At 35.0% G+C, this 15,779-nt stretch overlaps 2 protein-coding genes across 3 annotated transcripts; both read right to left on the reverse strand.

The window, feature by feature from the left end:
- Positions 1-1,199: 1,199 nt before the first annotated feature.
- On the reverse strand, positions 1,200-6,480 carry LOC110897752 (caltractin). The gene is made up of 7 exons (XM_022144482.1): positions 6,335-6,480; positions 5,093-5,210; positions 4,651-4,687; positions 3,851-3,878; positions 2,429-2,581; positions 2,264-2,366; positions 1,200-1,518 (listed from the first exon to the last, which is right to left on the reverse strand). The coding sequence occupies exons 1-7, from the start codon at positions 6,335-6,337 to the stop codon at positions 1,454-1,456; spliced, it is 507 nt and encodes a 168-aa protein (XP_022000174.1). The 5' UTR covers positions 6,338-6,480; the 3' UTR covers positions 1,200-1,453.
- Positions 6,481-7,796: 1,316 nt separating this feature from the next.
- On the reverse strand, positions 7,797-15,435 carry LOC110897751. 2 transcript variants are annotated; one of them, XM_022144481.2, is made up of 7 exons: positions 15,296-15,435; positions 13,182-13,305; positions 12,511-12,616; positions 11,732-11,917; positions 10,492-10,980; positions 9,181-9,264; positions 7,797-8,146 (listed from the first exon to the last, which is right to left on the reverse strand). In XM_022144481.2, the coding sequence occupies exons 2-7, from the start codon at positions 13,227-13,229 to the stop codon at positions 8,106-8,108; spliced, it is 954 nt and encodes a 317-aa protein (XP_022000173.1). In that variant the 5' UTR covers positions 13,230-13,305; positions 15,296-15,435; the 3' UTR covers positions 7,797-8,105. The 2 variants fall into 2 exon arrangements, with proteins under 2 accessions (XP_022000173.1, XP_022000171.1); XM_022144479.2 differs by having other exon boundaries at positions 15,275-15,425.
- Between the last annotated feature and the right edge of the window lie 344 nt (positions 15,436-15,779).

A 15,779-nucleotide genomic window follows, 5' to 3' on the forward strand; every position in this document is an offset into this window, starting at 1 on the left:
GCTTCGTGGGCACGAATAAGGAATGAGCAGACCAAGAGTTCATGTGGTTAACACCACTCTTACAAATGACTTCTTTTTTTTTTAATTTATTTTAAAAAAGATTCCAAGAACTCTAATATGTCATTTGGGTGTTTGGGGTCACATGTTGCTAGTAGTTTAAGTGGTTGGAGTGTGGTTTGTAGGGTCGAATAGCCAAAGACGATGGACCGATTGTATGCTTACAAAACACATTTTTGTAAGTTTTAGTTGACTAGTGCCTCTACAAACTTAGTTTCTGTCTTTTGATGTACAGTTCACAAGGGATTTTCGCACATTGAGATGCTGGATCGATGGTTATCTTATAAAACAATGAACATTTGCTCGCGTTTGGAAATCTAGATGCATAGCCAGACAACACCATCCAAACGAATCATCCATTGCCGCCGTCCGAATCTTGACGCCTCTTGGCATCCACGTCTTTATCCGCTTTGTGCCATTGGACATGCTCATATATACATGAACAATGTATAAAAAATACAGGTTGGGGTCAATAATATCAATTCTAGTATACCAAAATTATACAGTTGGGTAAAAATGAGACATAAGAGTCTTATAAAATGCTTCCTAAATGGAGTCCAACACCAGAATCACCTCTACCGTCGCCGCACCGACACTGCCACCGCACCGACACCATCATCACTACGATGCCACCTACACCATCACCTCGACAGCCAAGAAACTACTATTATGGGTGTCTTTCTTGGCCACCATCGTCAACATATTCTTCACCCATATGTTACTTTTTTTATATATGAAAGAATAACTTTAACCCCAACTCATTTTGTTAAGAACCTAATTTATTCATAACCAAGTTAATACTTTTTAAAAACAATCCGTTTTGACCCCAACCGATTTTGGTATGCATTCATTAAGATCATCACCCAACCAACCCGTTTGCTAGACTAAAACACGTAAACCATAAAAATGAATTAGGAATTCAAAGATTTTAGCCTACAATCATTACCAAATTGTTAGATGAGTCTATCTTCTCATTTGGTAGATAGCATTTCTTTTAGTTCAACCTACAAACTCATACAAAGTAAACTCATGACACATTCAATTCCGTAGTAAAACAGGATGGTTAAACTAAAGATAAAGATGAAAAAGCCGCGATTACCACATAGTTGTGGGATTCATCATGCAAGAAATAAGCGATAGCATTCACCAAATAGAAAAGCTACGATTACCACATCAAGATATTACCAAGTGTAATTACCAAAACAAACCATCAATCAACATAAACATATGCGGCGCTATTATCTCTAACATCTCCCGTTCATAGCTCGGATAACAAACTCAAATGGATGGTACGAAAATAATAACATAAAAACCAACAATTTATTATTTACCATCAAGATATAAGTGGACTATACACCCCGTAGGATCAAAGGAATAGGCAGTGGATAAAAGTCACCTAGTATCCATATGAAGTCCTCTTCATCATTCTCATGAATTCCTCCACACTAACTTCTCCATCACCTAAACCATTCAAAAAAAAAAAAAAGCCACACATAACCAAAAAAAATCCAAACAGAAATGAAGGACGAAGGGATTGAATGATCCATAGCATTTCATTATGATGTTTGGTTAGCATGATAATTAGTTACCGGAAAAATTATGAAACCCCACCAAAGCCATGCTAACCAATGAATCAAGTAAAACGCAACACAAGAGGGTTATGTTACCAAGGGTCCTGTCAAACCAGCGGAAGTTGGATTCAAACCTGAGACCTCTGCTGGAGGGACTCAAGCGCTTACCGTGGTGCCGCCCCCATTTCTTTTATTTTTACATTTTAATAAATAAATGTTGTCTCTAGAGGTGCACAAAACAAGTTTTCTTAAGAACCGGTACCGGGTAGAAACCAGGTCAGGGTTTGGTCAACAAAGTCAACAACCAGTTCTGGGTTAGAACTGGTTCCGGGTACATTTGGGTTTTAAACCGGGTTTTGACAAGTTTGGCCGGGGTTTTTTCGGGTTTTGGCCGGTTCGGTCCGGGTTCTGACTGAGTAGAGGTGAAACCGGTCTATACCTACAGGTCGGGTAGGGTAGGAACCTTTCCAGGTCGGTTATTTTGGGTCGGGTTGAGTCCGGAACCGGGTTTTTTGTGCACCTCTAGTGGTACCCTCTCTCTCTCTCTGTTTCCTACTTGGTACATAACTTAAAAAAAATATAAAAATAAATATTTGCAACAAAAAAAACTTGAAAGAAAATAAAAAGGAACTTACGGTCACGATCTGCTTCCTCCACCATCTCATTGATCTCTGCATCAGTGAAATGTTCACCAAGTTCCTTAGCAATATTCTTGATATCTTGAATTGATATCTTCCCCTGCATATTTACCAGAAACATTAGTTTCTAATTAAAAATAAAAAAACTATATACAAGGTTACATTTTTATCTTGGTCGATGATCTGGAATGCTTTTGTAAGCTCTTGTTTGCTGTCCCGTTCACCGATTTTGGCAGTCATCATGTATACAAATTCATCGAAATCAATTGCACCGCTGCCATCTTTGTCCACATCAGCGATCATTTGATTAATTTGCTGAAATATAAAGAAATATGAGACGTTGCAAGTTACAAAGGTGTAATAAATGAATAAAGTGAAGTTTGCATCATCATGCAACAAAAAAGAACTACACATTTAACCAACTTTTAAGCACATAACAAGGTTCTATAAGCTTAAAAAGGGAAAATATAATAAAAAAGCTAAACTTCAACCCATTACTTAAAAAAGGTCGATTTTTGTTGTTTCTAATCTCAAATAAGTCAAATAGGCTGGTCAAACGGGTTAAAAGTTAACTGTAGTTGATGTTTACCATATACAACCTCCTAAATCGCTTTATACAAAGAATCAAAGATACAAGTGATAATTATGTTTATTTAATCATATTACTGCATTCATTATTTATTAGAAAATTTTGAAAACGGGCAATTTTTAATAACATAACAAGATTCAATAAAGCTTAAAAGGGGGGAAAAGAAACAAACTTATGTGTGACAGAGGTGGCAATTTCTCAACTTTTGTTTAACACATACAACCTCCTAACTCCCTTTATACAAAGATAGATACTACCGCCTATGGGTTGGGTTTAATGGGGAACACTAAAAAAGTAGGGAACCGGGGAATAACGCATTTAACATAAATGTACCATAAAAATTCAATTTAACATGTTAAAAATTTATTTTTTTCAAAGAAAAAAAAATCGGAGCTTTTGCATATAAATATATGTAGAAACTTTTTTAATAAAAAAAAATAAAAACTAAAAAAACTAAAAAAAATACTTTAAAAAGGAAAAAAAGGTACAAAAATGTTTTTTTTCATTGGAATAGCTTCTAAACATCTTTATACACAAAAGCTCCAAAAACTTTTTGAAAAAAAAAAATATTTTTATCAATTTAAATTGAATTTTTATGATATATTTAACATGTCAAATACTTAAATGCATTGTTCCCCACTTTTCAAGTGTTCCCCATTAAACCTCACACTACCGCTTATTTTGTTTATATAATCATATTAATGCATTAATGATATATCTAAAAAATTCCAGAAACTGGCAAATAAAAGTGCTAGCAAACATACTGAAATGATGTGTTTCTACCCTAAGCCAGTTGACCCGTTAGGCCATTACCCAACACAGCTCTAGTTAACAAATGCTAATTATAGAACAGTGTTGTGTAGAAAACAAGTGAGGTACGGTTCACTTAAGAAGAATGAGCTAAAAGGACAAATGCTAGGAATTAAACTGATGAGTGAAGACAGTTTCTCAGTAAAGTAAGAACAAAATGAAAATCAACAGCAATTAGAAGATACCTCCTCTGTCATTTCAAAACCAAGGGCCCTGAAAATGAAATCAAGTTTAAACTTTAGATATCATTGTATGCATAAATCCCATATCATAAGTCATGTACCAAAAGGCAGCAACTGCAACTAGTGTTGTAAGAATCGCTAGGCGTTAGTCGGTCGATGGGGTACCGACTAGCGATTAATCGGATCGGGATTTTTATATGTAATTTTTAGTTATATATACACACACATTTTTATATGTAGTTTTTTAAAGTAGACATGTTTTAACCCCTCATTGACCCATTTTTTAAGTAATTGACGGGAATTTATAAGGTTTGGTCAAAATTTTGGCCAGGATTTGGCCAGAATAGGATAGCCATTGACCGCCTAGTTATTAATCGAACATTAATCAGTGAACCTCCGATAATCAGAGACTTGTCGGGATTTTTACAACCATGATTGCAACCCACTTACTTATTATCATGTCAATTTTGGTTAACCGATATCTTTGAAAGAATTTGAAAGAATAAGCTTAAAACTCAAAACAGGTAAATTTGAAAGAATAAGCTTAAAACAGAACAGGTCAAACGGGTCAAAAACCACCCATAATGCAAGTTTGACACGTAAACGCTTTAGATCATTTTAGCTGATAGTGTAAAACTATTGAATCAACTTATCTTTTGTAATCATAAATATTTATAAAAATGTAAAATGTCTGGAACAAAATGTAATTTGGAACAATCCAACTAGATCCGTTTTGACCCATTCATACCAACAATTACCCATTTTGACCTACCCGCATTTGCACCTCTAATGGTATCACATACCTCATGGCAACATTCAACTCCTTGGCATCAATGGTCCCTATATTTTAAAGAGATTAAGCAGCTTAAGTTCAATAAATTACTCTCAAGTCTTGGTTTTAAAAGGCGCTAGCCACTTGGATGCTTTTGGATCCCAAAACCCGATGCACACATCACGTATGCAAGTCGTTCGTTATTAAAAGTACCAAAAAATATTTAGAGTTAATATTTGAACTTTTGAAGTTTTAAACACTAAAATATAAGATATTCTCTTCATCTCTGGTCAGTTTTGTGCAATTCATGACATAATTTGTTCAAATACCGATGAACTATATAAAGTGCCACATCGAATCGCATCACATGCGCATCATGAAACCATGATGCAGTTTACATCATCGCATCACGCATTATGCGCGCATTTTAAAACCAGGTCTCGGTTACATAAAACTAGAGATTAACGACATACCAGATCCATCGGTATCGAATAGCTCAAATGCTTCTTTGATCTCTTGCCGTTTCTGCTGAGTTAACCCATGATTACGACCTCTGGGCTTTTCTCTCCGGGATTGTTCTCCGTAAACTCCCTGAAATCCCAATTGCAAAGCAAGAATGAATTAGAATAACAGAACAGAAACAAGAATAATTTCACCATTACATTGTGCATTCAAAATTTTAACATCTATTCTTATTAGTTTCACTTCTTCATGTCAATCAAAAACCCTAAATCTCCAATTTCACTACCTTAGTTCGCTAAATCATCAGCAAACACCAATAGTAGCATCTGTTCATCATTTCTAAACACAGATTTTCTAGTTCGAACAAAAGTTCTTATAAATTGCAAAAGAAAACACGATCAAACAACAAATTGCTGCATGTATTCCATCAGATCGAACAAAACAATAAGAAGTTCAATGTATATGTGAAAACTAAACCCTAATTCTCCAACTTCACTACTAGAATACACTAAATCATCAGTAAACACCAAAACTAGAATCAACTAATCCATTCTAAATGCAGATTCTTCAGTTCAAGCAAATTCTCAACCTCAGATGAAAATCAAACGATTACGAAACAATTTGAAGAAAAAGTTGTTTACATTTGATTGGATTGTACAAAACAATCAGAAACTTACGTATACATAAAAACTAAACAGTGTATAAATACAATTGCATACGAAATCAATAAACCCTGTCTCCAATTGCACTACCAAAATACACTAAATCATTCAGCAAACGCCAAAATTAGCATCTATTCATCTATATTAAACGCAGATTCATCAGTTCGTGTGACATTTCAACCTCAATTAGAAGAAAATCGATCAATCACAAAACAATTTGAAGAAAAATTTGTTTGCGTTTCGTCAGATCGCACAAAACAATCAGAAACTTAACGTATACAGGAAAACGAAACAGTATATATATACGATCGCATACGAAATCAATAAACCCTAAATCTCCAATTTCACTACTAAATACGCTAAATCATCAGAAAACACCAAAACTAGCGTCAATTAATTCATTGTCAACGTAGATTCTTCAGTTCGTGCACAATCTCAACCTCGATTAAAAGAAAATCAATCAATTACGAAGTAATTTGAAGAAAAAGTTGTTTACGTTTGATCGGATTGTACAAAACAATCAGAAGGCTAATGCATACGTGAAAACTGAACTGTATAGGGACGATTGCATATGAAATCATGAAAACTCACCATTTTGTGGATCTAAATCTGGAGATTGTTGAAAAAATAGCGTCTGCGCGTAGAAGCGTACCGAAAGATCTGGATTACGTAGGGGAAGATAAACTGCAAAAACTTTAATTTGAAAATTTCAATGTGGGTCCCGTTAATACATTGTTAAAAGGTCCTTTGATTTTGTGGCAATATCACTTAAATCCCTTTAGATGTATCAAGATCACTTACGTTTCGTTGATTTTGTAGATAGATATATAATTAAACAACGTCCGCTTGCGGTGCGCGCATATATGTGTAGGTCCTTGGGGACAAAAGTGAAAGTGCACTAATTTTAACGTTGTTCATAAAAATAACGCTAAAAGCGACAGACGGTTGATCATGCATCATGTGGTGCCGCTGATAGCTGAAAGACATGGGGATACATACACTAATTGGCCTTTTGTCCCGATTGCTGAATGTCATGCGTCTTATGTTCAAGGCTTGATGCAAAGCTACTATCGAGCCGGGAGTCTTATTGGAAACAGTCTCTTTATTCCTTCGGGGTAGAGTTAAGGTTGTTTATATCTTACCCTCCTCAGACACTACCTTAGTTTTGCTATTGGTGGGATTTACTTATAATTAAAGAACTTGGACCAGTCAGTGACGGACTTATCTGGTAGTATGAGAAGCTTTACTCTTCCGGGGAAACAAGGATCTCCACCAATCAACTCACCCCATAGCCCTTTTAGCCGAGAAATGAGCTAGGTAATCATTAGGGGTTTGGTTTTTTTATTGTAAATTGTAGTTAAATTAAAAATAATTAAGGAACTACTTGATAAAGCTGAATGTTTAGCAATAATTCAACTGCATTAATAACTCAAAGTTAAATTAAATATAATTAAGGAACTACTTGATACAATTGAATGTTTAGCAATGATTCAACTACATCAATAACTCAAAACTAATAGAACTTTTTCTTATACACATGATTGTATTCGACTACACATTACATGTTAGATATCACGTATACTCGTGTCAGGTTAGTAATGATTCAACAGTATCAATAACTCAAAGCTTATCCCATCTCTCTATACTCTACATAAGATGGATGTCCTTCACAGATGTAGCGTGTTATTAGATCGGAGATGTCTTTGTAGATCAATCTATTATAAACGTATAAAGAAAAATTAAAAAATGCATAAATAAAATGTTCAGGTCCCTCCTAATAAACCTATTCGACTTCTTTAAACTAATCTCATACTCGGTTGCATACTCTAACACCCGTCTCAAATGTTTCGATTTTACTTGTATATTTGTTTGTGCCCAATGTTATTGTTGTTCCACAACCAAGGCATCCATCACGGCCGGGTTGCTTGAATAATTGTATTTACCATTGATTATTATTACCAAAATAACAAGTATATTTCATAAATGCACTACAGTATGTGCAATACATTTGCAACGTCCAAGAATAAATTTATGTGCCAACATTACATAAGCATATATTAACCCTGAAATTTCATTATAATTGTTCTTAAATGAAGGTAAATACACACAGTATTTATGGCACATTTGTTATAATACATTACAAGAGTCACGCAAAAAAAGAAAAAACAAAACCAATTTGATACCTAGTCAATAATCATTCACATCTACAATTATACCAAAACCAAAATAAATTAAAGAAAAATCCTAGAAATAGCAAATCACCAAACTATATAGAAACAAGAAAAACAAACAAGCTTAAAGAAACTGCAATCTAAACAAACATCCATCATTGTATCGTTATTTGATAATTCAGATACAAGAATTATTTACCGAAAGTTCTGTCTACATGGGCTGAATGTCGACCTGCAATACAAACAATTGTCGGGTCAAGTCAGGTTGGTTATTTGAAAAAACGCACAAATATTTATTGACCTTCAAGACTCCTAAAGATATACCATGCAATTTAAGGTCAAATAATGTATACACAAAACTAAAAATGGGTCAAAAGCTGGAATGGGCGGACTCACATATAATTTTAGTTTTTTTTCTTTTCTTGTGTTTTATAAATAATTAATGTGTTACATACGATTAAAAACCTAGTTAGTATAACAGCAATCTAATTCTTGAAATTACACGTTTTTTGAGGTTTATGCTTTATATATAGATTATAGACTTTGGCCCCTTGACCCATTTTGACCCGTTACTCCGTTAGAGGCATAGTATACCAGCATCATGGTATTAAAAAACGATTGAGGCTTGCGCCTCGAGACGAAACGCCCAAAAAACGATTCTGCGCCTCAGGGGGTTTTTATTATATGTGCGCCTCAGGGGGTTTTTATTGTATGTGCGCCTTAGAAGGGTTGAGGCCGCTGCACCTCAGGGGTTTTTGATATTTGTTTTTGATTTTTTGTGTCAATTTCAGCAATTCATGTCTTTTTTATGTGTGCTTTTGATGACTTTGATTAATTTGATGAGGGACGAAAAATGTAATTTACCCTATTATTTTTATAAGAGATATAATTTTTATATTTATTTTTTAATTCCGCCTCGATTCGCCTCGAGGCTTACGCCTCATGAGGCGGAGGGAAAACGCCTCAAAACTCATTTCCATTTTTTAAACCTTGAACTGCTTAAACCATTCATCTCTTCATTGTTGCCCATTGTTATTTACTTATGGCAGTAGAAAGTCCAATCTATACACTTTTAACACTTTTCAAATAAAATGGATTTGGAAAACAAGATCTGCCCTGACTCTGATAAAAAAAGAAACTAATATTTTTAAATATTTCCTTTTTAATTTTGAAAAAACATGCTCTATCTACACAGTTGATAGTTAATTTTTTTTATTTCTAAGAACAAAAACATATTTCAAGTTTTGAAGAAAAAAGAAATTATACCTTGAATGTCTCCATTACCATTTGGATTCAAAAAGTCTGTATCTGCTGCTAGGTAGGGTGACCTAGAATAGTTGTCCAATATATCTGAAGCAAAATGTATACGAATCAGTAATGGGTCAAAACAGATAATTTTGAGGACGGTTCAATTGCCAATTCTTTTCTATTTTTTTGGGAGTAAAATGCCATATTCGTCCCTGAGGTTTGGCTAGTTTTGCAAATTCCATCCACAGGTTTGTTTTTTCGCGTCTGGATCCAAAAGGTTTGAAATCTTGCCATTTTCATCTGGCTCGTCAACTCCATCCAATTTCACCGTTAAGTCAGGGGTACTTCTGTATGTTTTTGTTAACTTAAAGGGCAATTCGGTCTTTTTACATAAAGTGAAAAAGACCGAATTTACCTTTAAATTAACAAAAAAGGCGGAAATACCCCTGACTTAACGAAGAAAATGGATGGAGTTAACGAGCCAGATGAAAATGGCAAGTTTTGAAACCTTTTGTATCCAGATGCGGAAAAACAAACCTTTGGACGAAAGTCGCGAAACTAGCCAAACCTCAGGGACGCATATGGCATTTTACTCTTTTTTTATACATAATGAAACCGATTAGGATAATAGTAACAATCATAACCATAAACTTTGTGCCACTTTCCCTCTAACCATATATCTAAAACTAATTGTACTATTTTTTAAGAGTAAATTGCAGAAAACATCCTTTACGTTTGCAAAAAATAGCAGGTTCCGTCCTTTATCTTTAAAACTTGCCGAATACATTCTTTACGTGTATTTTTTTTTGTTACCGAGTTAGTCCTTTATCACTAATTTGTTTGTTTTAACAGTTAAATCCCCTCACATGCCAAACATGTGAGGGTATATTTGTCAAATCCTCTTCAATTCCTTTAAAACCAACAACAGTATTCAACCCACGGAAATAATAACAAAGCGAATACCATAAGATTGTGGTTTGAATGCTGATGTTGGTTTTATAATAATTGGAGAGAAATTGTCAAATACACCCTCACACGTTTGGCATGTGAGGGGATTTAACTGTTAAAACAAACTCAGTTAGTGCTAAAGGACTAACTCGGTAACAAATATAAACGTAGCGGATGTAATCGGCAAGTTTTAAACATAAAGGACAGAACCTGCCATTTTTGGTAAACATAAAGAATGTTTTCCGCATGACCACATTTTACTCTTTTCTAATACCAACCAATCTGACCGGACCCATTTTAACCCATTACCCGACTCGTCCATTTTCCTACCTCTAGTAACAAAGAGTAAATTTTTATGTACAGATATCACTGAGAGAGAACCTGAACTGATGTTGAAATCAGCCGTTAAATCCGACAGGCTAAAGTTTCTAGGGATCTGGCCCAAAAACCCAAACGACGGTGCATCAGGATCCACAATCGGTTCATTCACAGTCTTCGCGTTCGATTCTTCGCCAATAAATGAAGCAACAGGCACCTCTGGCATAACTGGATGCCTTTCTAGAACATTATTAGCAGGATTGAACATAAACGCGGGTTCTTCTGCATAACAGGATTCTGATTTGATAATCCCTTCACCGTTCATTCCGTGTATCATTCCCATATTTGAATTCTGATTCATTAGTACGTTTGGTGACACGTCATCTCTTCTGGGCAAAGTAGACATACTGACACCTGATTGCATAGATGGGTGGAGTGATGACGCACCGTTAGTGAGTCCACCTGGCAATTTGGCTGCTGCTGATTGGTGCATGTTTTCAAGCTTCATAGATTGTGTGTTATCTGATGTATGGTATGAAGAGTTTTGGTGCACTGTTATATAAAGAAAATTATGAGTAATGGAATTAGAAACTTATGAAATTGACCCGCTGCGTGTTGCGGTGACGTCGAAACTTATAGTAACTCGAACTTATACCATGTTATATTTGACCTGACTCATTACTGAGAAAATTTACGTCAAAACGTAAACCAACTGAAAACGCACATGAACATAAGCAAAGAAACGTATTATTATATTTGACCTAACTTGTTACTGAGAAAATTTACGTCGAAACGTAAACCAACTTGGATTTATAACGAAACGTACTTAAAAAATAAGCACGCATAAAAATAGTGTTTTTATGTTAAAGAATTGTACCACGCGTTGCGGTGTAGTCGAAATGGAAAGTAACTCGAATTTATACCACCTAGTGGAACCATATTATATTTGACGGACCTGACTCGTTTCTGAACAAAACGTAGACCAACAAAAAACGTACATAAAAAAAGCACGAAACGTATTTAGAAAAATAGCTTGAAAGGAACCTAGAGTGAATTTTTAATGTTTAAAACACCCTTAAATTGTTTTATTAAAAATACAAATTATTATTAAAATAATACTATACTTGTTATCATATTTGACATACTAATTGTTCAGAATAAAAAAAAAACAACTTTAAAGACAAGTATTTCTGGCCAAACCGACCCGACCCGTTTACGACCCATACCAAAACCTCACACGTTTTGATCCAAACCTAACCCACCCATTTTGCCACAAAAACGATTAACAGTGATGGTCTCTTACTTAAAGAAACATGAGATCCATTATTGATAGGAACTGAAGTTGCTGACGTGGCAGGGGATATCTGACTCATCAGCTCGGCTTGTGTCTGAAGCAATTTATTGAATTTCAATATTTGGTCCTTCAAAATTAATCTCAAGTGATAAGCCTTGAAAAAATCTTGATTTTCTTCTTCAAGCTTCTGCCAAACTGAAAGATAATACCCGTGTTACATGATAAAAATATAAAATCAACAGCTTATAAAGAAGTCACGTGGTCTTTCATGTGTTAATTATTAACTGATAAAGACATTAACTAATGACATAGAGTAAAATGCCATTTTCGTCTCGTCCAAAGGTTTGTTTTTCCACATCTGGATCCAAAAGGTTTGAAATCTTGCCATTTTCATCCGGCTCGTTAACTCCATCCATTTTTCTCCGCTAAGTCAGAGGTATTTCCATCTTCTTTGCTAACTAAAGGGGCAATTCGGCCTTTTTCAGGGGTATTTGGTCTTTTTACATAAAGTGAAAAGGACCGAATTGCCCTTTAAGCAAAAAAGACGGAAATACCTCTGACTTAACAGGGAAAAATGGATGGAGTTAACAAGCCGGATGAAAATGGCAATATTTCAGACCTTTTGGATCCAGATGCTGAAAAACAAACCTTTGGACGAAAGTTGCAAAACTGGCCAACCCTCAGGGACAAAAATGGCATTTTACTCAATGACTTATAAAATCACAAATGTTCCTTCTGAACGGAAGCACGGAAGGCAAAAACATGTACAAATTTTGTGTGCATCTTACCAAGTTCAGTAAAACTCGGTTCTATTTTTGCTTGATGTAGTAGAGTACTAACAACTTCTTTTTGAGTCATGTATAGCTGAAGACACCTTTCTATAAGATTTTGTACCTGAATAAGAACATAACAAATAACTGAATTCAATTAGATAATAACAAAGTAACTTGTATTAGTAACACGTGCTACACAGAAACAGAGGATTGGAGTATAAAGAATCCAAAACTAGTAAGAGAGTAAAGTACATGAATGGTCCCTGTGGTTTACCAGAATTTTGGATTTGGTCTCTAGCTTTTAAAAAGTATACGGATGGTCCTGTGGTTTGCACTTTGCAACACACTTAGTCCCCAGCCAACAAATCTAAAGGTTTTAGCATGTCCAAGTTAGGGACTAAATGCGTTACAAAGTGCAAACCACATGGACCATCCATGTACTTTTGGAAAAAGTTGGGGACTAAATGCGATACAAAGTGCAGGGACCATCCATGTACTTTTGGAAAGCTACAGACTAAATCCAAAATTTTGGTAAACCACGGGGACCAAATCCAAAATTTTGGTAAACCATAGGGACCAAATCCAAATTTTTGGTAAGCTTCAGGGACCATCCGTTTACTTTACTACTAGTAAAAAGATGAAGTATTTTTTGATTAAGGAGTCAAAAATCACGCATAAAAGCATACCAGTTGTAAATCTTGAGGTGAAACTTTTTTGACCTCTCCATTTGACATTGTTTCTTCAAAATCACAATCAAATAATTTCTCGCGGTAAGAACTATGAGCAGCGGATGCCTGATAACAGCTTTAACTGAAAATAACATTAAAAGTTAAAATCAATTTCATAATTTGACAAACCATACAACTCAGCCAAATTAATGATAAGTTAAATGCAACAGTTTCAGATACGCCAACCATTAGCAAAAAATTAACACGCTTAAAATTCAGAACGATTGGCTACTTTTGAGCTATGGTAATTACAGTTTCCTTATTTCAGTTCCTACTAGAGGTGGCAAAAAAAAAAACAGATTCACAAACCCAAACCGGTTCCTAAACCGTAACCGACCCGCTAAACTGGTTTGAAACTGAACTGCCTGTTTGTAATCGGTTTAACAAACACCTCCGTTGAAAGCGTTAACCAAACTGAATAAAAACCGGTTTCAAACAAAACCGATCCATATTCACTTATAAAGCGGTTTCAAACTGAGCCGGTTTGGGCAAAAAGCGACTTTGACATTCTTTGACCGAAACCGAACCGGTTTGGGCCCAAAAACCGATTTGTGCACCTATAGTTCCTATACATCAAAATATGGGATGATATTGGTTGTAACCTGTTGACGAAGTCACAAAACCATACTAAGTTTTTGTGTAAAGTGTGTTAGTTTGATATCATATCATATTGTAACCTATATCATATAAATCACACAAAAATCAAAGAACACGAAATTATGAACACCTGATTTACAACACAGACATTAGTCACTGAACAAACATGAACCTTCAATAATTCACATATATGCATGATCCTTTTTCTTATAAGATCAAATTTAAGAATCAAACTCTATGTAAATTGCTAACTTATAACTCTATCAGAGCATGACTTTATAAACTGAATACTTGTCTTCCCTCACAACATTGAAATATCAAATTATAGGTCTACTGCAACAATTTTAGCACAAACCTAAACACAAAATCAACCGGCAACCATAGTTGTTAAAAGCCATCGCCTCTTGCGCCTAGGCCCATTTTCTAGGCGAGGCGAGGCAATTGCGCTTTAAATCAAGGCAAATGCGCTTTAATTTTTTAGGTGATGGCTCAGGCGCACATTCCGGTGAGATTCCAAGATTCTGGAGAGTTCCCGGACAAATTCTCTAAATTCTGGCAAGATTCCAGCAAGATTTTTACTTTTATCTAAGGAAAACTACTTCTCCACACTAATATTTAGAACTTTTGGTACTAAATAGATGATATTATTGTGAGCCTATTTTTTCTCAGGCCCTCGCTTTTTTTGCGCTTTGCGCCTAGGCCCCAGGCAAGGTCTATGCGCCTTGAGTGCGCCTAGCGCCTTTGATAACTATGCCAGCAACACATAAGTCATAAACTAAGCTTCTACGACGATCTCATTGATAAAATTGATACGATCAATGAAAAACAGAATCTAAGAACGAACAGAGTTACAGTTGTTATGTGTATGCAATCAATCAACACAAATCGCCGACAAAAACATCAGTTTAGCTGAAAATTTGCATCAAATCGATCAAAGCAGCTCAATAACCTAAATATCTACAGAGTAATTAGGTTTTTATAAAATTCTAGGGTTTCACAATCTACCGCAACAAATTTCAACACAACATCACATAAACTAAGCTTCTAACGCGATCTCATTGAAAAAATCCACACGATCATTAGAAACCAGAAGATAAGAACAAACAGAGCTACAGCTGTTATGTGCATGCGATCAATCAATACAAATCACCGGTAAAAACATCAAATTAGTGCAAAATTTTGCATCAAATCGATCAAATTACCTCTATAACCTAGATATTTACAGAATAATTAGGTTTTATCAAATTCTAGGGTTTCACAATCTACCACAACAATTTCACCACATAAATCTACCTTCTACGACGATCAAATTGAAAAACTCAATACGATCAATGAAAAGAAGAAAATAAGAACATACAGAGTTACAACTGTTATGTGCATGCGATCAATCAATACAAATCACTGACAAAAATAGAAAACTGGTGCAAATTTTTGCATCAAATCGATCAAATTACCTGAATAGAGTGAAGACTTACGGTTGAATTCGGTTTTCGTTGTTGAGATATTCGAAAATAGAGGTTTTTGCAGATGAAATTGAAGAATTTGTGTGTGTTTGAAATGAAAAAGGGTTTTGCGGTTGTTTGATTTGGCGTATCCTTGACAGTAAAGCCGTCATTATTGTTAAGAGTATTTTACATGAATAGTCCCTTGTTTATTGTTTATTGCTTAGGTGCTGTTTGTTTTTTCAAAGGTAAAATGTCTGCAGTCTGCGGACCACATCTGCAGACATCTGTAGCAGAAGAGGTGGACTAAACCTCTGCAGTCTGCAAGAAGAAGACTGTTTGTTTTTTAACTTCTGCAAACTGCTGAAATAACACCAAATAACATAATAGACATCATAAACCGAAAATTAACATCAAAATTCATATGAGAACTTTCGGATCTATGTGCAGGTAAACTATCTTATCTTGCATTTATTTAGTTTTTTTTTTTTTTAACATGGTAACTTAACTAATAAAA

Source organism: Helianthus annuus, chromosome 13, assembly GCF_002127325.2.
Source record: "Helianthus annuus cultivar XRQ/B chromosome 13, HanXRQr2.0-SUNRISE, whole genome shotgun sequence".
NCBI lineage: Eukaryota > Viridiplantae > Streptophyta > Magnoliopsida > Asterales > Asteraceae > Helianthus > Helianthus annuus.

Excerpts from the sequence above, each read along its gene's own strand:
- LOC110897752 (XM_022144482.1), bottom strand. Across the intron at positions 4,688-5,092 it reads ATTCGATACCGATGGATCTG|GGACCATTGATGCCAAGGAG; the intron begins GTATGTCGTTAA and ends TTTAAAATATAG. Across the intron at positions 1,519-2,263 it reads GGAGGAAGCAGATCGTGACC|GTGATGGAGAAGTTAGTGTG; the intron begins GTAAGTTCCTTT and ends TGAATGGTTTAG.
- LOC110897751 (XM_022144481.2), bottom strand. The coding sequence starts at position 13,229 with ATGTCAAATGGAGAGGTCAAAAAAGTTTCACCTCAAGATTTACAACTG. Across the intron at positions 10,981-11,731 it reads TGGATCTCATGTTTCTTTAA|TGCACCAAAACTCTTCATAC; the intron begins GTAAGAGACCAT and ends TTTATATAACAG. Across the intron at positions 8,147-9,180 it reads TGGTAATGGAGACATTCAAG|GTCGACATTCAGCCCATGTA; the intron begins GTATAATTTCTT and ends TTTGTATTGCAG.